The sequence below is a fragment of the Rosa chinensis genome, chromosome 6 (assembly GCF_002994745.2).
Source record: "Rosa chinensis cultivar Old Blush chromosome 6, RchiOBHm-V2, whole genome shotgun sequence".
NCBI lineage: Eukaryota > Viridiplantae > Streptophyta > Magnoliopsida > Rosales > Rosaceae > Rosa > Rosa chinensis.
The window spans coordinates 9,555,289-9,576,010 of NC_037093.1; the positions used below are offsets into that span (position 1 = coordinate 9,555,289).

Below are 20,722 nucleotides of genomic sequence, written 5' to 3' on the forward strand. Positions count from 1 at the left end.
ATAATCAAGATGGAGGAGAAATTGATGATGTTGAATATGTTATTGATGAAGACGCGCCCGGCTTTAATCCACATGTCACAACAAGGAGTTTTAGAGTATACAAGATTGATCCAAATAATAACAATTTGCTTCCAGTGCAGAACTTGGGGGACCAAGTGTTCTTTTTGGGAGATGGTGCTGGTTCTGTCTCTCTTCCGTCCGGTAATTTCCCAGAAGTGAAAAGGAATTGTATTTATTTTGCAACAAATTATGTATGGAATGAGGAATTGAGTCCTAAAACATATAGGTCTCGTGAGATCGGCATATTCTACTTAGATGGTGAAAGAATTAGACGGCCTTTTTCGAGTGTCAAAATATTATTGTCGTATCGAGCCACATGGTTCACTCCAAGTTTATAGTAGATATACTTAACTAATATTTCTTCTTCTTTTTCTTTTCTAAAAAAATTATGGATGCTTGTCAAGTTGTCATGACTCCCACAGTTGGTGGTACCTTCAGTTCCTTTTTCTTCATAATACTTCAGCCAGTGTGAGCGATGATATTTCATCTACAAGCCTAAAAACATGCTCCGTGGTATATCCATATGAAGTAGACCAGTTCTACTTAGAGGTAAACCAACTCCATTGATAGAAATTATTAAACGGCGGTTTATAGACTCCGCTTGAAGTTTTTTAACATATGGCCAAGGAGAGAGATGTAGGTAGGCATTACACTATAGCACTTGGTTTGAGAAATATTGTACTACTTTTAGCGAGAATTTCATTGCTACAATGCTTTAATTACATGAAGATACATGAGTACATGCAAGTGAGTAATTCTCTTTTTTTTTTTTTGTGAGAATAATGCAAGTGAGTGAGTAAGAACAATGAATTAGGAAAATGCATCTAATTAGATTAGAGTTCTCAATATGGGTTTTGAAGGCCATACCCAGGGGTGAGGGGTGTGGTATATTCTAGGGAACTCATAATTAGCGCCGTTGGCAGGCATACGCTTTGATTCATATTAGGCTGGGGTGTTTATGCATGTGCTTGCAATCTTGCATTCATTTGCCAATAACTCAGAAAATAGCATTTTTGCTCATATCACACTAAATGCATTTTTTTTTTAACCTACATACATGATCGAGGGAAAGACAATTGCATTAGTAATGAGCATTTCCTTGAAAAGAAGGCATGCATCAATCACCATACACTACGTTCTAAAAAATAAGGGGAATAGTCTCAGGATGCCCAATTCTTTTTAGATGTGTTACATTTGAGATGATAAAATTGGTGCCCTAGTGTTCCCCAATATTCAGGTTTCATCTCACACTAGACATTTACCACTATTTGCTTCTTTCCCACTGTGTTTAATCGGCCTCAAAGAAAGGCATGAAAGATATTTACACTCATATGGGGTCCTTAAGCCCTTCCTCAACTTAATCCCTTCAAGTATATGATAGGTAATAATTTGATGGGGGGGGGCAGTTGCGCCCTCAAAGCAAAGCAATCATCCCATTTCTGAATTCTATACCCCTTCACACACTTCCACTGGTTAGCTAGCTAGATCTATTTCAGCGTTTTCACATGGACAAATTATTAAAGCTAAAGGGAAGAAAACATGAAGATAATTACATCAATTACGACACTGCAAAAGAAAAGAGGAAAACGATTTCAAAAACCAGAATACGGTGAATACCTAATACATTCCAAATTCAACATCCCAATACTGTATGCGATATTATACCAACTTCATTCCCCAGGGTTCGAATACCTAATATATTCCAAATTCAACATCACTAGACATCATAATACTGTTTGAGAGATTATACTAACTTCATTCACATGGGTTCAAATACCTAATATATTCCAAATTCAACATCACTAGACATCACAACACTGTTTGAGAGATTATACTACCTTCATTCCCCTGGGTTCAGTCCCCACCTGAAAAACTCAAGCCTCAATCTACGATTATCGGGCCAGTCTCGAGTGCGAAGATCCCACACCGATGACTCAGGACCAACATGAATAGCATCAGAATCAGAATCAGAATCAGAAGCAGGTTCAGCAGTGCTCATCTTCTTTTGGGAACCGTGAAGCTTCGGGAGTTGGAGCAATTTCATCACCCTTTTCTGATTGGGAGACATCACTGATGTCAAATCGGCTAAATCTTTCCTTGGGTCTTCCTTGGTCAGAGATTTGGTCTTTGCAGATTGGGATTTCAAATCAAACTTCTGAGATTTCACTCCTCCCACAGCCATTTTGCCAGACTTCAGAGATGCCCTCTTTCCACCCATTTTGCCAAAGAGAGATAGAGCCTAGAGAGAGAGACACTGTTTTAGGGTTTTGGGTTGAGCTGCTACTGTAACTATTCTATTTATACCCCTAAAATGTTAGGGTTCATTTGAAACAAAAATTCCCAAATAACCCCTATGAATTGAAAAATAAATTCAACATTCTTCTGGACAAATAATATATACAAAAGGCCCAATTTTTAGCTGGGTCTATTACCCAAAAGAGTTGGGACTTCAATTATAAATTGATATGGGGCAAAGCTACAATTAAAATTTACCTGAGCTAAGTTGCAAGTGATTTCTAAAGAAATATTGTAAAAACTTTACTTAACTATAAGGAAACACTCGCAATCTTTGAAATAATTATGTCGCACTTTCTCACTCATTTTACTTTCGTTTTATTCTTTTCTTTTAGATCATCTTGAAAACACAATTCTGTAAACAAAGGCCAGTGTGACATACTCTAGTCTTGTGAAAACACAATTATGTCCTCACTCATTTTACTTTCATTTATTCTGTTCTTTTAGATCATCTTGAAAACACAATTTTGTAAGAGGTCAGTGTGACATACACACTGACATGATTATTTTTCAAAATAAATGAAAATCTTAATGATAAAGAAAAAAAATGAAAATGATATTGAAAATCTTAAGGAAATGAACACCTATTAATGTTCTAAGATTGGAGGGAAAAAAAATGCACTAGAGAGTTTTGAAATAAGGATACCGGAAAATGAGATGAAACGTTTTTATAATAAGAATGTCGGGACTGCTGACCTCAAAGTTGGGGGCAGCGAATGTTAGGTCTGCTAACCATGACCAGCCTGCCGGCCGGAGGCACAGGCATGCAAAGCTCAATCCGACAGCGTCATCAATCGTCAATGAAATCATTATTGACCTGCAAATCGAACAGAAACCCAATCAAAACCTTAGATTTCAACTAAAGCCACTAAAAATCCATTCTTTTGACCCTCCCAATTGCACAAGAAACAAAAAAGTTTAAGAGTCCTTCCCAAGAAGAAAGCTTTAATTTTCATTCTATAATCCTAATAAACAAACACTCATGGACACAAAGATTAACAGCAGTGCCGGCATATGTCCTTGAACTAGAATTAAACTTTGTTGATGAAGGAAATCACGACCATTCAATAACAATAGCAGACAGTATAGACAGGAAAATTGAATATCAGCACCATGCAACATGAAACTATAGTGAGAAAAACCTCCGATAATCAAAGATTTTTAAACATAACATTTTAAGGCCAAGGAAAAAAGAAGCTAGCTACAGGCCCAATGATCAAAAGATTTTAAATATAAACTTCAAACGCAGGTGGAAGTGAAAATGTAAGCAAAAAATTTACGAAAATATGAATAAACAGAATAGATCAGCAACTTTTTACGTCTCTATCTACCTTGGGGACCGAGTCAGAGGCATGGAATGAAGCTCTTCAAACTTGTAATTGTGACTTCTTTTTTATATTACAAAATGGGGACAAATTTGCTGTCCAGGGCTCCCTGCTTTCCTGCTCCTTATGATCCTCTGAAGAACAAGAACAAGCAAACCCAACAAAACGGATCAGATGTGATATTTTATTGAACCCAGATTCCTGTTCAGGACACAAAGAAAATCAAAACGAAAAGATTAGCAGTATAGGTGATACAAAAACACAATATTCCTCTACCTTGAGAGGTGTAAAGCAGGACATGACCGGTAATATCTGAATTCTTCACTCCCTCCACCACTATCGATCTGGGAAGTTAAAACGCCGTTCAGATCTCAAAACAGAGACAAAAATCCTGACCCACACAAGAAGCAGAGGGAAGAAAAAAGTTTGAAATTATGCAAAATTAACAAGGGTGGGCAAAAAAATAAAAATCCTGCGTGAAGGGTTGTAAAAAAAATGGAGCTCAAAATTGAAAAAAGACTACTGTCACTACACAAACAGCATAACAGAATCCTCTAATTCGATCTCCGCAATTTAATTGACAAGGATTGCCGGCGGTACTTATGATGCAAACTCTACCAACTCTTACGCAGAATTCTTCAAAAAAAAAAAAAAAAAAAGATAAGAGCAAACCAAAGAAAGGCCAAACAACAAAAGATAACCAAAACAGGTCGTCAGTAGGGCTTATCAGGGACAGAAGATTTAGAATTGAAAATTCGAATCCTAAGAAAGAAGACCCTCTAAAAAAACCAAAGAAGGCAAATCAAAATTGTTCAGATTTGAAATTCAATTGAAACCAGAGAGCCAACTTCAAATTGAAGCCAACAAAAGATTAACAACAAACAAAGACCATTCTACCATTTGCAGGAAAGGACGGAGAAAGAAGGAATCCTTTGAGTTCTCCACAAAACAGAGTAGTGAGTCTTCCATATTCGTCGATCTGTGAACATCAACCAGGATCAAGCCTCCAACACTGCACTCCCCCATCCAATCTTTTGACCCTCTGAAGAAACAGAGAGATGGACAGAAGGTTGATATTCATGGCAGAAACTTGAGGCGCGGTTCTGGCTGACCAAGGATTTTCCAAGAATATTTTTGCGGTTGTTGTTGCAGAAGACTGAGGACGATAGATGCGGCTATGGTGCCCTGTTCTAGGTCGCAGAGAAAGAGAGAGGCTTGGTCTGGGTTAGAGTAAAACAGAGAGAAACGTAGGTTTATGTAAGACGTAAAACAAGAAAAACTACCCCTTTTAGCAAAAAATAAAAAACATGTTAATATAATCCTAAGTTACCCAAATGAGATAAAAGACGTGCCGCCAGTATAAAATCATTCATCCAATAGATTACTGTATCCTTGGACAGCGTCGTCCTGCGTCTTTATTTTTACCGAAGATTCTACGTCTCAAAACCAAAATTGCCAAAAAGAGACAGTAGCCGGAACGCTCTGGAAACAAAGAAGCTGAAATAGTTTTGAAACTTTCAGTGGGTTTGTTCAACCCTTGTTATTATATGCAATTCCATGAGAATTATTGGGCGACGGATTCTAAAATGAGAGACAGAATTGCTAAGAAAAACAGGGCAAACAACTTAACATCACCCCAATCCTCTAATTTGACCACTCTAATCAACCCAAAATTGGCGAAATTAACAAACATGCAAACTCGAAGAAAGAAAAATAGCAAACCAAAGAAACCAACAAGCGGGACAAGGATAAATCATCGTTCTACGAGGGGACGTTAAGGCCAAAAGATAAAAAAATTCAGAGTTCGAGTCCTGGGGAATACCATCTGAAAACCAAAAACGGCAAACCAAATTTGCGGAGACTTTAAAAATTCAATTGAAAACATAAACTAAATTCAAATTCAGATTAAGGGCCTGAAAACCGGATCTAAACGAAAAGATTAAACAGCCGAGAAATCGCTATCTACATGTGAAGAAACAGAGCAGGACCAATGCTTTGAATTCTCCACAGAACAGAACAGTGATTTTTCCTGAATCCTATCCGTAGTTAACGATCTGGTAAATCCAAATCGAAACAGATCAAGACTCTCACAATCCACTCCAACATCATCAAACCTTTCTTCATCTTTCTCCAGAAACAGAGGGATGGACAAAAGTTTGGTGATATTCATAACGAAAACTTGAGCAGCCGCGCTTCTGGGTGACCAAGGATTTTCCAGAAGGTGAGATATGGTGCAAAGACGGGAGATATGGTCCTGTTCTAGGGTTACAGAAGGAGAGAGAGAGAGAGAGAGAGAGCATGGTCTTCGGCTGCAGATAGATAAAAGGTTGCGGCTCTGAACTAGTTGCTGTGTTTCTGAAAACCCCTAATTTAGCAAATAAGCAGGAAATATAAATTTAGTGGAAAATTACTCGTTTGAGTAAATATGTGCACATTCTTTAAACATTTCACTTTATCCAAATTAATGACGTCACATGTGAATTATTTCCTTTTACCAACAATTCTTTTTTCTTTTTTTTTTTGAGAAAAAAAAAAAAGCAATTCTTTTCTTTTACATATCTTCTGAAAATATAGTTTGTAATTGTTTGTATACTGATTTTTAATATAGTTTATAATTGTAATATATAAAGATGTAATTACTAACAAAAAAAATTTACAAAAAATGTAATAAAAAATAAACTGAAATAGCTAGCCCATACAAATGGCCCACACACCACATCAATCTTCAATAACTTTGAATAACAAAACTCCGTACTCAAATCAAATCTATCCTACATCTAATCAATAAGTTGAGGCCTCAACCATAGTAGTACCATGCATTAACTAGGACGGTAAATTTTTTTTTTTTTTACAGTAATTTCTTTTAGTTTGGGAGAAAGACCAATTTACATATCTTTCATTCAATTGGGTGAAAAGAAAGAGGCATTGGTAGATTTGACAGGAACTTAGCGTCTGACGCATTTTGATTTGGCCTTGTACTTTCAGAGAGAAGACTGGAAACCCCCGTTTTAATTTGACTGGAAACAACCCGAAACAGTATTATTTCTAGTACAAGAGCAATTCCACTATGCTTCATTTCTAGAAACATCAATACAAAAACACAATATCTCTCTACCTTGAGAGGTGTATGGCAGACAAGACCGGTAATATTTGAATTCTTCAATCCATAGATCTGGGAAGTTAAAATGGAGTTCACAGATCTCAAAACACGGACGAAAATCTTGACCCACACAAGAAGCAGAGGGATAGAAAAAGTTTGAAATTAAACCCTCTACTTCAACCTTCGTAATTATGCAAAATTAACAAGGGGGAACTAAAAAAAAAAAAAAAAAACTCATGGGTGAAGGGTTCTAAGAAAAAAGATACAGAGATCAAAGTTGAGAGAAAAGACTAATGTCACTCCACAAACAGCATAAAAGGGTCCTCTAATTCGATCTCAGCAATTTAATTGACAAAGATGGGCAGCGGAAATACTTATGATGCAAACTCTACCAACTCGCAGAATTCTAGAAAGAAAAAAAAAAGAGCAAACCAGAGAAAGGCCAAACAACAGAAGATAACGAAAACAAGTCGTCAGTAGGGCTTAGCAGGGACAGAAGATTTAGAATTGAAAGTTGGAATCAGAGAAAGAAGACCCTCTAAAAACCCAAAAAAGCAAAGCAAAATTGTTCAGATTTGAAAGTCAATTGAAACCAGAGAGCCAACTTCAAATTGAAGCCAAAAAAAAGAGATTAACAAGAAAGAAAGACCAATCTACCATTTGCAGGAAAGGACAGAGAAAGAAGGAATCCTTTGAATTGTCCACAAAACATAGCAGTGAGTTTCTCTGAATCACTTCCATATTCATGGATCTGTGAAATCTACATCAACCAGGATCAAGCCTCCAACACTGCACTCCCCCATCAAATCTTTCGACCCTCTGAAGAAACAGAGAGATGCAAAGAAGGTTGATATTCATGGCGGAAACTTGAAGCGCGGTTCTGGGAGACCAAGGATTTTCCGAGAATATTTATGCGGCTGTTGTTGCAGAAGACTGAGGAAGATAGATGCGGCTATGGTGCCCTGTTCTAGGTCAGATAAAGAGAGAGAGGGGATTGGTCTAGGTCAGAGAAAAACAGAGAGAAACGTGGGTTATGTAAGACGAAAAACTACCCCTTTTAGCAAAAAAATAAATACATGTAAATATAGTCGTAAGTTACTCATATGAGATAAAAGACGTGCCGCCAGATCCAAAAGATTACTCTATCCTTGGACGACGTCGTCCTGCCTCTTTATTTTTACCGAACTCAAGATAAGAAACAGTAATCGGAACAAAGAAACTGAAATAGTTTTGAAACTTTCAGTGGGAAACCCTCTAGTTCAACCTTTGTTATTATATGCAATTGTATGAGAATTATTGTTGGGCGACGGACTCTAAAAAGAGACAGAATTGCTAAGAAAAACAGAGGAAACAACTTAACATCACTCCATTCACCCCAATCTTCAAATTTGACCACTCTAAGAGCAAGTTCACCGTTAGGTCAACATGTCACCCACTATTCACTGCTTTTTAGTGTTAATTTCACCATCTAGGTCACGAGCACAGTGTATTTCGTGCCCTGGGTCACGAATACAGTGTATTTCGTGACCTAGAGAATGAAAATATACACTAAAAAACAGTGAATAGTAGGTGACCCGGTGACCCAACGAGTGAACTTGCTCTAATTAACCCAGAATTGGCGAAAATAACAAACATGTAAACTTGAAGAAAGAAAAACAGCAAACCAAAGAAACCAAGAATTAGAGCCAAAAATGGATTTTCAAACTGGACAAGAATAAATCATCGTCCTAGGAGGGGACGTTAAGGCCAAAAGATATTAAATTCATGGTTCAAGTCCTGGGCAGTACCCATCTGAAAACCAAAAACGGCAAACAAAATTTGCTCAGACTTCGAAATTCAATTGAAAACATAAACCAAATTCAAATTCAGATTCAGGGGCTGAAAACCAGGATCTCAACGAAATGATTAAACAGCCGAGAAATCACTATCTACCTTGTGTAAGGTACAGAGCAGGACAAGTGCTTTGAATGGAACAGTGATTTTTCCTGAATTCTATCCGTAGTTAACGATCTGGGAAATCCAAATCCAAACAGATCAAGACTCTGACAATCCACTCCAATATCATCAAACCTTTGTTCATCGTTCTCCAGAAACAGAGAGACGGACGAAAGTTTGATGATATTCATAACGAAAACTTAAGCAGCCGCGCTTCTGGGTGACCAAGGATTTTCCAGAAGGGGAGATATGGTGCTGTTCTGGGGTGCCAGAGGGAGCAAGAGAGAGAGAGAGAGCTTGGTCTTAGGTTGCAGAGAGATAGAAGGTTGTGGCTCTGAACTAGTTGCTCTGATTTAGCAAGAAAGCCCGAAATATAAATTTAATCGAAAATTACTCGTTTGAGTAAATATGTGCAACACAGTGTTTTTTAATTAAAAATCTTCTTCAAACAATTAGCTTTATCCCGATTAACCACGTCACCATGACAATATTTCCTTTTACCAGCAGTTTTTTTTTTTTTTTTTTAACATATCTTCTGAAAATAAAGAGATTTATTTTCTACTATAAAAGATTAAAAGGTAAAAACCATTTTAGAACAAATCACTTCATATCAAAACTACTATTATTCACAGTGGTGTTCGCCTGGTAAGTTACTGACTAAAGAATTTATGTTCAATAACCCTTAGATTTACATCCAAGGGTGGAAAATAAAACACCTCAACTTAATAATAATTCTCTCTGCCATTGAATTTATATGCAAGGGTTGTTGAGCATTATTTTCTTGATCAATAACTGACCAGGTGAACATTTTTACTATTATTCATTTGTCAAAAAAGAAAAAAACTACTATTATTCAAAGAGAACAAAAATACTGATTAATCTATACTATTATTAGGAGAAGAGAGTTTGTCAACTAAAACAAAATGTTTTTATCAAACTATCCCTTAAATATTAAAAAAATCTTTGAACTGAAATATTTGAAAAGAACAAAAAGGCCAATTCGCAAAATTTAAAAAAAAAAATTTAACAAAATAAAATTTAAAATAATGGTGGAGCAGTTTTCTCCATATTTTTATTTAAAAGAAGGATAATACTTAGCTAACCATAACCAATGATAAGATTACACATGTTCATTTAACAAGGATGATACTAATAGTTTATTGTAGTGGAATTTTATTTATATATTTTTTTTCTTTTGAAATAAGTGCTGGTGCGATCGCCCTCAGGCCTTAATTGATGAAGCTGATGAATACAAGGGGCGACCCCATATAACAATATAGCTCAAGAAGGCCTCCCAAATCTGACGAACACGGCACCCAAAACCCTATTATGGAGGTTTTAGCATGGAATTGCCGTGGATTAAACAACCCGGCGGCGGTTCAGGTGTTGAAGGTTCTCATTCAACAGCAGCGTCCTTCCATTATCTTCATCTCTGAGACCAAAGTGGATGATTGGGAGTACATGAATAGTCTGCGACTACAACTAGGGTTTCGCAATTGCGAAGCAGTCTGGAGTGAGGGGCAATCAAGGGGGATTGTTATGTTCTGGGCGGATGATTTGGATGTTGTTCTTCGCTCGAAGTCTACCCACCACATCGATGTGGAGATTAGGGCTACTGACAGTTCGGGTATAGCCTGGAGATTGACTGGTTTTTATGGACATCCGGTGACGGCTTCTCGTCATCTCACGTGGAATTTGCTTCGCTCTTTGGGTGAGGAGTCTGCCCTACCGTGGGTGGTGATCGGTGACATGAATGAATTGTTACATGCATCGGAGAAGGAGGGTGGGGTGGTGCGACGTGAAAACCAGATGCAGCCTTTCCGGGATGTGTTGACTGAATGTGATCTGATTGATCTAGGGTTCACTGGTTCTCCTTTCACCTGGAAGGGGCCGGGGATGAGAAGCAGACTGGACCGTGCAGTGGCCACGACCACCTGGTCTGACATCTTCACGGCAGCGCGTGTGCGTCATCTGGTGCCTATCCATGGCGACCATGTTCCGCTCTTGTTGGGCGCTTTCCAAGTTCCGCCGAGGCAGAAGTATCGGTTCCGCTTTGAGAGCTGCTGGACGTAGCGTCCAGACTGCCTGGATGTCGTGCAGGAGGGGTGGATGGCTGATTTCCCTGGTTTTCCTATGTTCCAGGTCTGTAAGAAGATTACACATACCCGGTTCTTTTTGAATGACTGGCAGAAACGGGTCTTTGGAGTTCGCAAGCGGGAAATTGGGATGTTAAGGGATAGGTTGCAATTCCTACTTTCTCAGCCTCTATCTGAGTCAAATCAACAAGAGAGTATCCTGTTGAATTCAAAGTTGGATGCTTTGCTCGAAGAGGAAAATGCTTATTGGCGTCAACGCTCTAAGGTGACTTGGTTAGCGGAGGGGGATAGAAATACGAAGTACTTTCATCGCAAAGCTTCAAACAGGAGAGCGAAGAATCGATTGCAAGGGCTTTTTGACCACAATGGTTTGTGGCAAGAGTCAGCAGAAGGGATGGAGTATGTTGTGCTTCATTATTTTTCTAAAATGTTCAAGGCAGGTGAAATTGATTACGGGCATATGCATTCTGTTATTGATCTTTTGCAACCTAGAGTTACGGCAAATATGAATGCCGACCTTTGTGCTCCTTATACAGCGGTGGAAATCAAGGCTGCATTGTTCCAGATGTACCCTACCAAAGCACCGGGTCTGGACGGTATGCCTCCTCTGTTTTTTCAGAAGTATTGGGATGTTGTTGGGGGAGACGTTGTTGATGCGGTGCAGAATTTTCTTCATTCTGGGCAGCTGCTAGGTGAGGTCAATTTCACTCATATCTGCTTGATTCTGAAGGTTAAGAATCCTCAGTCTGTTTCTGATCTTCGTCCCATTGCCTTGTGTAATGTTGTGTATAAAATATGTTCTAAAGCTATCGCTAATAGACTTAAGAAGATTTTATCTCAGATTATCAGTCCCTTTCAGAGTGCTTTCATTCCTGGGAGGCTGATTACAGATAATACTTTGGTGGCAAATGAGGTATCCCACTACATTCACAATTGTCATTCTAGTACAGATGGTGTTTTCTCTCTGAAATTGGATATGAGCAAAGCATATGATCGTATGGAGTGGAGTTTTCTTGAATATGTTTTACTCCGTTTGGGTTTTGATGAATCTTGGGTTGCTTTGATTATGCAATGTGTTACCACAGTTAGATATGCGTTCTTGCTGAATGGGCAACCTAGAGGGTATCTCACTCCTACTAGGGGACTTCGTCAAGGGGATCCGCTATCACCTTACCTTTTCTTACTCTATGCTGAAATATTTTCTGCTTTACCAGAGCGTCAAGTATTGAATGGGGAGTTGCAAGGTATTAGTGTCTGCGAAGATGCGCCTGTTATTCATCATCTATTATTTGCAGATGATAGCTTGTTATTTGGCAGAGCTAGTATAACTGAGTGTTTTCATATTAAGAAGGTGTTGGAGGATTATGAGTTGACATCCGGACAACAGATTAATTTTTCTAAAAGCAGCATTGTTTTCAGCAAGAAAGTTCCAGAGGCAGACAAACAGGCTATGGCTGGCCTTTTGGGAGTTCCTATTGAAGCTAAACATGAGAAATATTTGGGCCTCCCTACCTATTTGGGGCGCAACAGAACTGAACCTTTCTCTTATATTAAAGAAAGTTTGAGTAAGAAGTTGGCAGGTTGGCAAGGACAATTACTAAGCGGTTCTGGTAAGGATTTGCTGATAAGGGTTGTGGCTCAGGCTCTTCCCTCTTGTGCTATGAGTTGTTTTTTGTTACCAAAGGACTTTTGTGATTCTCTTCATCAGATGTGTGCCCGGTTTTGGTGGGGGAGTAAAGCAGATAACCGGAAAATTCACTGGATGTCTTGGGAACACTTGTGTAGGCCCAATGATGATGGAGGGATGGGGTTTCGAGACTTGTATGCGCATAATTTGGCTTTACTAGCTAAGCAGGGCTAGAGAATTCTGCGTAACCCTAATTCTCTGGTTGGAAGGTTGTTTAAAGCTCGTTATTTTCCTCATAGTGATTTTTTATCTGCTCCGTTAGCTCGTTCTCCTTCAGCTTGCTGGAGGGGAATTTATACTGCCCAGTCAACTCTCAGGCGTGGTGTGAGGTGGCAGGTTGGTGATGGAGCTATGATCAGGATTTGGGAGGATGCATGGCTCCCTGGACCAGCTCTATTTCGTCCTATACGGTATGGCAACTCTGCCTTGATTTTTGTTAGTGAGCTATTGCGTCGTGGACAGTGGGATAGCGATTTGATTGCGGCTAATTTTGATGAGGGTGATGCTTCTCTCATTCTTTCTATTCCTCTTAGCTCTAATCATGTAGCAGATAGATTGGTTTGGCATTATGACATGAAAGGAAGGTTTACAACCAAAAGTGCCTATAAACTGGCAGTCAGTTTGTTGAACCCTAATGTCGCGGCTAGCTCTAGTTCTGTGGAGTCCACTCCTATCTGGAAATCAATTTGGGCAGCCAAGATTCCAGGTAAAATTAAAGTTCACATTTGGAAAGCTTGTGCTTCAATTTTACCTACTGTTTCCCAGCTTCGAGATCGTAGAGTTTACCTCCAAGATGGCTGTTATTTCTGTAATGACGCAGAGGAGTCTGTTGCACATATCAGCAGGGAGTGTGCATTTGTGAAAGACTTGTTCGGTCTATTTCCATCTCTACAACCAGTTATGGTGGCACCGGTGAGTTCTATTATTGATTGGTTGAGCTTCTGTCTGTCTTGCTTATCGCATGAGGACTTTGAATTATTGCTTATGCTTATTTGGGGAGTTTGGAAGGAAAGAAATCAGAGAGTTTGGTCTGGGAAGTCTCATTCTCTAGCTCAAGTTCAATTCCAAGTGTTGTCTTTATTTCATAGCTTCAAGGCAGTTAGTGTGAAGCGCAGATTCAAATTGGGTAGGCAGATCAAACCTTGGTCACCTCCTTCAGCTGGTTGGCTAAAAGTCAATGTTGATGGTGCTTTTGACGAGAATCTGCACAGGGGAGGACTAGGTGTTGTAGTCCGTGATTCCTTGGGTGTTTTTGTTGCTGGTGCTTGTTGTCGATGTGATAATGTAACTTCTCCCTATATGGTGGAGGCTTTGGCTGGTCGCTTGGCTTGCCAGATAGCCTTAGAGTTTCATTTGTCACCTGTTACTATTGAGACTGATTGCTTACAGTTGGTTCAGGCTATTCAAACAGAGGGTGAGGATACTTCTGTGTTTGGGAGAGTTATTGATGATATCTCTCTGGCTTTGACCTCTTTGGCGGGTTCTTTCTTTTGTCATGTTTATAGGGAATCTAATAAGATTGCTCATAAGCTAGCTCATAGTGCTATGATTTCAGGGTTGCAAGTTTCTTGGAGTGGGGATGTCCCTCCAGTATTTGATGAAATCCTTTGTAACAATTAGGTTTTATCAATAAAGTTTGTCGTCCTTCCTTTCAAAAAAAAAAAAAGGCCTCTCAAATAATAACAGGAGTCTTCACTACTACCATGTATTCGAACATGCACCACCAGTGGAAGTGTGTGAAGGGGTATAGAATTCAGAAATGGGATGATTGCTTTGCTTTGCCCCCCATCAAATCATATACTTGAAGGGATTAAGTTGAGGAAGGGCTTAAGGACCCCATGAGTGTAAATATCTTTCATGCCTTTCTTTGAGGCCAATTAAACACAGTGGGAAAGAAGCAAATAGTGGTAAATGTCTAGTGTGAGATGAAACCTGAACTATTGGGGAACACTAGGGCACCAATTTTATCATCCCAAATGAAACACATCTAAAAAGAATTGGGCATCCTGAGTCTATTCTCCTTATTTTTTAGAACGTAGTGTATGGTGTCTTTTCAAGGAAATACTCATTACTAATGCAATTAGTCTTTCCCTCGATCATGTATGTAGGTTAAAAAATATATATATGCATTTAGTGTGATATGAGCTAAAATGCTATGGATTAAATAGTTAATAGTTTTCTGAGTTATTGGCAAATGAATGCATGATTGCAAGCACATGCATAAACACCCCAGCCTAATATGAATCAAAGTGTATGCCTGCCAACGGCGCTAATTATGAGTTCCCTAGTTCCCTAGAATATATCCAAACCCTCACCCCTGGGTATGGCCTTCAAAACCCATATTGAGAACTCTAATCTAATCAGATTCATTTTCCTAATTCATTGTTCTTACTCACTCACTTGCATTATTCTCACCAAAAAAAAAAAAAAAAAAAAGGAGAATTACTCACTTGCATGTACTCATGTATCTTCATGTAATTAAGCATTGTAGCAATGAAATTCTTGTTAAAAGTAGTACAATATTTCTCGAATCAAGTGCTAAAGTGTAATGCCTACCTACATCTCTCTCCTTGGCCATATGTTAAAAACTTCAGGCGGAGTCATGCTGTTCTTATAAAACCGTTTAATAATTTCTATCAATGGAGTTGGTTTACCTCTAAGTAGAACTGGTCTACTTTATATGGATATACCACGGAGCATGTTTTTAGGCTCGTAGATGAAATATCATCACTCACACTGGCTGAAGTATTATGAAGAAAAAGGAACTGAAGGTACCACCAACTGTGGGAGTCATGACAACTAGACAAGCATCCATAATTTTTTTTTTTTTTAAAAAGAAGAAGAAGAAGAAGAAGAAATATTAGTTCAGTATATCTACTATAAACTTGGAGTGAACCATGTGGCTTGATACAACAATGATATTCTGACACTCGAAAAAAGCCGTATAATTCTTTCACCATCTAAGTAGAATATGCCGATCTCACGAGACCTATATGTTTTAGGAGTCAATTCTCTACTCCATACATAATTTGTTGCAAAATAAATACAATTCCTTTTTACTTCTGGGAAATTACCAGCCGGAAGAGAGACAGAACCACCACCATCTCCCAAAAAGAACACTTGGTTCCCCAAGTTCTGCACTGGAAGCAAATTGTTATTATTTGGATCAATCTTGTATACTCTAAAACTCCTTGTTGTGACATGTGGATTAAAGCCGGGCATGTCTTCATCAATAACATATTCAACATCATCAATTTCTCCTCCATCTTGATTATTAGCTTCCAAGTTGCCTTCCTCATGATCATTCTCATGATTGCCTTCATCACCATCATTATCTTGATCAACGCCTTCCTGATTATCCACAATAATATTGCCGTCGTCTTCTTCAATGTCATTGAAATCACCAGCACCTTCTCTGCACAAAACATAATCTACCATTTGATGGATTACCAAGACTTCATTGCTGGTGGATTCTAGCAATATTGATCGATAGTTTGCATTGGAAACTCTTGCATAGTCACTATTAAAATCATCAACTCTCACATTCTTGTGTTCATGCTTGTCGTGAATCAATTTCAACTTCACTTCATGATCTGCAAAGTTTAAAATACGAGTAGCTGCTACCAAGCCATCCTTTTGACTATTGACTAAAGCATACAGAATGCCTCGAGAAAACAGTATACCCACAAGCTCAAGGCGGTCCTTGTTGTCGAATACCCGGAAGAGACTCCATGTTAGGTCTTCAAGTTTGCATAAACCCAATGTCTTCTGGCCCTTGAAATCCTCAAAGATTATGGCTACCGTAAAATGGCCTGAAGAATTAAGATCATGAGGGGTAAGTAATGCAACATACAAGAGGAAAATATTGGCACCAAAACGTTTCCATTGCCACGTTTTTACAATCTTTTTGAAAGATGGAATTGTCCTCAACGGCGGAAGTTTGTGTAGGGCTCCTGAAATTGGGTTAAGTAGACACATCGTAGACTGTAATCCTTTTTCCTTGACCATGATCAACCAACCTTTAGAAGACCCATAAATCCAGCTTCCTCGAACTTCCTTAGGAAGCTTTAACTTGACTTCTTTCCTCTCAGTGAAGCTGGCAAAGCTCAAGCACTTGCTGCTGCCTTTGGGGCCTTGAGGCAGCAGTAACCATGGGAGTTCATGCGGAGCCCCGGGGATGTCTCTTCGCATAACAATTGACTTCCAATGCTTGCAAGAGTTTCTTAACCGTATTCGATCTCCTGAATTGACACGTTGTAGAATATTCTCCTAAAGGTGGTGTCTGCCAACAACCATACTCATTAGCAACCATCCTGTCTTGCTCTACAGAGATATCAAGCTTTGGCTATCAACTTCCATTCAATATTCAATAAAAGATGCGATGATTTCTTTTATATATAATGCATATCTCGATCCAATTAGGATTAGGAATTTGGTAGCGTCCAGGCATCCTGAGTCTATTCTCCTTATTTTTTAGAACGTAGTGTATGGTGTCTTTTCAAGGAAATACTCATTACTAATGCAATTAGTCTTTCCCTCGATCATGTATGTAGGTTAAAAAAAATATATATGCATTTAGTGTGATATGAGCTAAAATGCTATGGATTAAATAGTTTTAAAGGATCTTCATCAGTTTTAAAGGATTTCACCCTGTCAGCAGTAGAACCCAAGGCATTGTCACTTCTCGTGAAATTCAAATTGGTAATAGGGTTGAGCTTCTTCATCTCCAAAGTTTTATTTCCTAATATGCTCTTAGAGCTCTTAGAGAGCTGCAATGAGACACGATGAAAAAGATTCTGATAGTCATCCAAATGATGAGCATAGAGGTCAGAATATGACAAATTTCTTATTGAATTCAATGCAGTGAGAGACTCTGAAGTTGGATTTCTCTTAGAATCAGAAGGCTTAGTAAATGCATCCTTAAATGAAGATGAGGCCACCAGAAGCAAAACAGCCGAATCTGCCTCTTCAACTCTAAATTTCTTGTCATCCAAAGCATGTATCACACCTTTGTCACCACTAATCTGCAAATCAAGAACTGCAGTAAACTGAATCCCCTCTGGATTGTCATTATACTTTGGTGCAATTCTTCTACCAGGACAACTTCCTTCAAGTATAATTTGGTTTTTACCATTTAAATGTGAACCATGATGCATCTTGCTGTCTAGAGAAACTGTGAATGATAGGGACCCTGATTTACTTGCAGAGATCTTTGTCACAATCACTTGATCGGGATTCGAAGCAAAATGCTCCCTAGTATATTCTACATCACCCACAGAATATTTTATCCTTGCTGTTGCAGTATCTAGGTCTAGCTCTCTGCTGTAAGTTTCTTCAGCATACTTGAGATGCGAATCCTCAAATTCTAGGTTGATGTCGCCGAGTAGTTGGTATACCTTCATAAAAAGTATATAACAGAATATTATTCCAGAATAACCAAAGTCTCCTCATAGACATGGAACCATCAAATTCGAACTTTTGAAGTAGCATTGCCAACAATAAGCCATTATTGTGACATAATCAGAATCTAGTTAACCATAAGCTGTGAATTACAAGATTCCAATTAGATTTACCATACAAAACCTAATGGCATTTCAAAACAGACCTCCATAAGATGGCACATTGTCTACTCTTTTATGTCACTGATTAAATTAGCATTCGCTATCACCAACAATCAGCAAAATTAGTACTTGTACTGAATTGCATAGCATGTCTGGCCATATTAGAATGTGTTTATCTTCTAATCAATATTCAGTACGAGTTCATTTCTATTAAGTAGCAAAATGACGAAGGAAGCATAATTGAAGCGGATGAAGTTACATACATCAGAAGGATCTCCGGACAACTTGACCGCAGCTTCAGTAGCTTCAACATATTTACCATCATCAACAAGTTTCCTAACCTCTGTTAGTGCCTGTGGAGCATTTGGGTTGGTGTAGTTGCCCGGAGTTCCAGCCCAGAGTGTGTCCTCTACACCAATTGAAACGTTTTGCAATTAGTTTCACTATAATTTACGGTGTGTGCGTCTGTGCAAGAGAGAAAGAAAGAGAAAGAGAAAGAGAAATAGACTTGAACATTTAGAATTTATTTCATCATCAAAAACCTGAAAAGGAAAAAATCTCAATTCAACTAACCCTAAAATTCATTGTGATAAAAGGTAATTTATCAGAAACCAACTGCTGTAAGAATAATCTTTCATTTCAAAATTTCTTTATATCTCAGATTTCCCACCCACCAAAATGAATATTTAGAACCAAAATTTGTTCTCAACAACAAAGTCGGATGACCAAACTTCCCAAAAGATGCTCAACAATCAACACCTATAAGGTTCTTGCATTCAAATTCTACTCATTTTCAAGCACAACAGGTAATGTGCGTCCTGATTCAATTCAGGGTCCCTCTACAAATCATTTGCTCACTCAAAAACATAAGTGAAACTGAAATCACTCTATTTCCTTTATAATCTTTCCAATGACACTATAATCAAAGCCACTAAGCTCACAACTCCGAGAATTTCATGACATATGAACTATAATACAGGAAACCCAATAAAACACCTATACAATTACACGAAGTTGTAATGACACTAGGAAAACACAATGCAGGTCCCAATTTATGAGGAACGAATGCAAAACACCTATATAATCACACAAAGTAGTAATAACACGCTCAAGCGGTGCAGGTCCCAATCTACGGTTTCTCCCAATAGGAAAATGCAATTTAACTAGAATTCATTACATTCCTATATGATGTTGGTATCCCCTTTATAATTAAAGACACTGAACTCAACAAACCAACCATTTCAACCAACATAGATCATTTTGTTAAATTGTATAGGGTATAGTTTTACATTCAAATTGTAATCATTTTCAAGCATTTCGAGTACTCTGAGTCCCATTGTAGTATCTTATTCCAGAGCATTTGGTCAGTTAGATAACCTATATTCATTATATCTTTGCAACCTCCCAATAATGAAAACCACTAAACTCACAACACCAAGAATTTCGACACACAGACCAAAATACAGAATACTCAACAAAAAATTACTTATGAGGAACACAATGCAAAACACCTATATATAAACTTACATCCAAGTTGTAATCACACTTCGCAGGAGATCTGAGTCACAATTTACAAGTCTCTCCCACTAGGAAAACGCAATTGAACTAGAATTCATTCTACCCCGGTATGATTTTGGTGTCCCACTTAATAATTGAAAACACTAAACTCACAAAACCAAGCATTTCAACCAACATTTAGGGTCCCTCAACAAGCATTTCGTCTTGCATTCACATTCTAATCAGATACGAGCATTTCAAGTATTCTGAAACCCGATTCAGGGTCCCTCTACAATCCATTTGATCACTCAGAAAGCCAAGCATTTCAAGCAACATGGACCAAAAACAGAAAACCCAATTGATTGATTGAAGACCACTTAATGTGAACACAATGCAAATAAAGCTTTGAACTTTACCATTGAGCTGAAGAGTTTCTGAAGGCACACCACCCCAGACCATAGCTCCAAGCCTCCCATTCCCAATTGGAATTGCATCAGTCCAGAACTTCGCAGGCCCACCAAAAGTAACCTTCAAAGGCTTAGAACTCTCATCCTCCTTCACTAAACTTGGGGTCCAGAGGTCCTTCTCTGCAGGCGGCCGCACCAGAACCCAGTCACCATCCTCCATTGCACACAAAAAACGAAAAGGGTCCAACAGAAACAAGAAGAAGAACCCCAAAAGCTTAAAAAGCTTGCAACTTTCAGCGACACAAATGAGCTGTTAGTCGGTGATCGAAGTAGTGAAAGAGTGTGAATGAGAGTGAGACAGAGAAATTAAGGCCGGGTTGTGGGGTTTTTGGGTTTGGTGAGTAGTGAGCCTTGAGGAGTAGAGGTGAGATGGGTTCTGTCTGGTGAAGCAAAGTAAAGGGTCCCATGAAAACCAGTCATATGTGGGTGGCAGTGGCAGGTTTGAAAAGTTGAAGTTCTTTTTTATCTTTTTTTTGCTTATTTTGTACTGCAGGAACCAGAATCACGAGAGAACCAAGAATGATGTGTGTTTCTTTCCTCTTTTAATGTTTTGTTATGTCATATTGGCCCACGAAACTTTTAACTTATTATGGGAATTTTATTCGATTACATATTTTACTGGAAATTGATTATCCCCAGAACTATATGTTTTGCACCATTGGTTATCACTTATTTGGTTATGTAGTTTGGACTTTGGTC

General features: G+C 38.5%; 2 protein-coding genes across 6 annotated transcripts in view; both read right to left on the minus strand.

Moving 5' to 3' along the window:
- The window catches only part of LOC112170214 (alpha-L-fucosidase 2), a 28,358-nt gene extending 7,929 nt beyond the window's left edge, over positions 1-20,429 (minus strand). Inside the window, exon 1 of the mRNA XM_040509042.1 lies at positions 19,973-20,429. Within this exon, the coding sequence (XP_040364976.1) occupies positions 19,973-20,183 (211 nt within the window). The 5' untranslated portion in view covers positions 20,184-20,429. The remainder of the gene's footprint in view (positions 1-19,972) is intronic.
- On the minus strand, positions 1,632-7,806 carry LOC112170215. Of its 5 annotated transcripts, none has more exons than XR_005801926.1 (5): positions 4,578-7,429; positions 3,957-4,071; positions 3,687-3,814; positions 3,052-3,172; positions 1,632-2,299 (listed from the first exon to the last, which is right to left on the minus strand). XR_005801926.1 is itself a non-coding variant. In XM_024307420.2 (5 exons), the coding sequence occupies exons 3-5, from the start codon at positions 3,707-3,709 to the stop codon at positions 1,901-1,903; spliced, it is 543 nt and encodes a 180-aa protein (XP_024163188.1). In that variant the 5' UTR covers positions 3,710-3,814; positions 3,957-4,024; positions 7,438-7,806; the 3' UTR covers positions 1,632-1,900. The 5 variants fall into 5 exon arrangements, 2 of the variants coding, with proteins under 2 accessions (XP_024163188.1, XP_024163187.1); XR_005801925.1 differs by having other exon boundaries at positions 3,957-4,024; positions 4,578-7,427; XM_024307420.2 differs by lacking the exon at positions 4,578-7,429 and adding an exon at positions 7,438-7,806 and having other exon boundaries at positions 3,957-4,024.
- Positions 20,430-20,722: the final 293 nt, after the last annotated feature.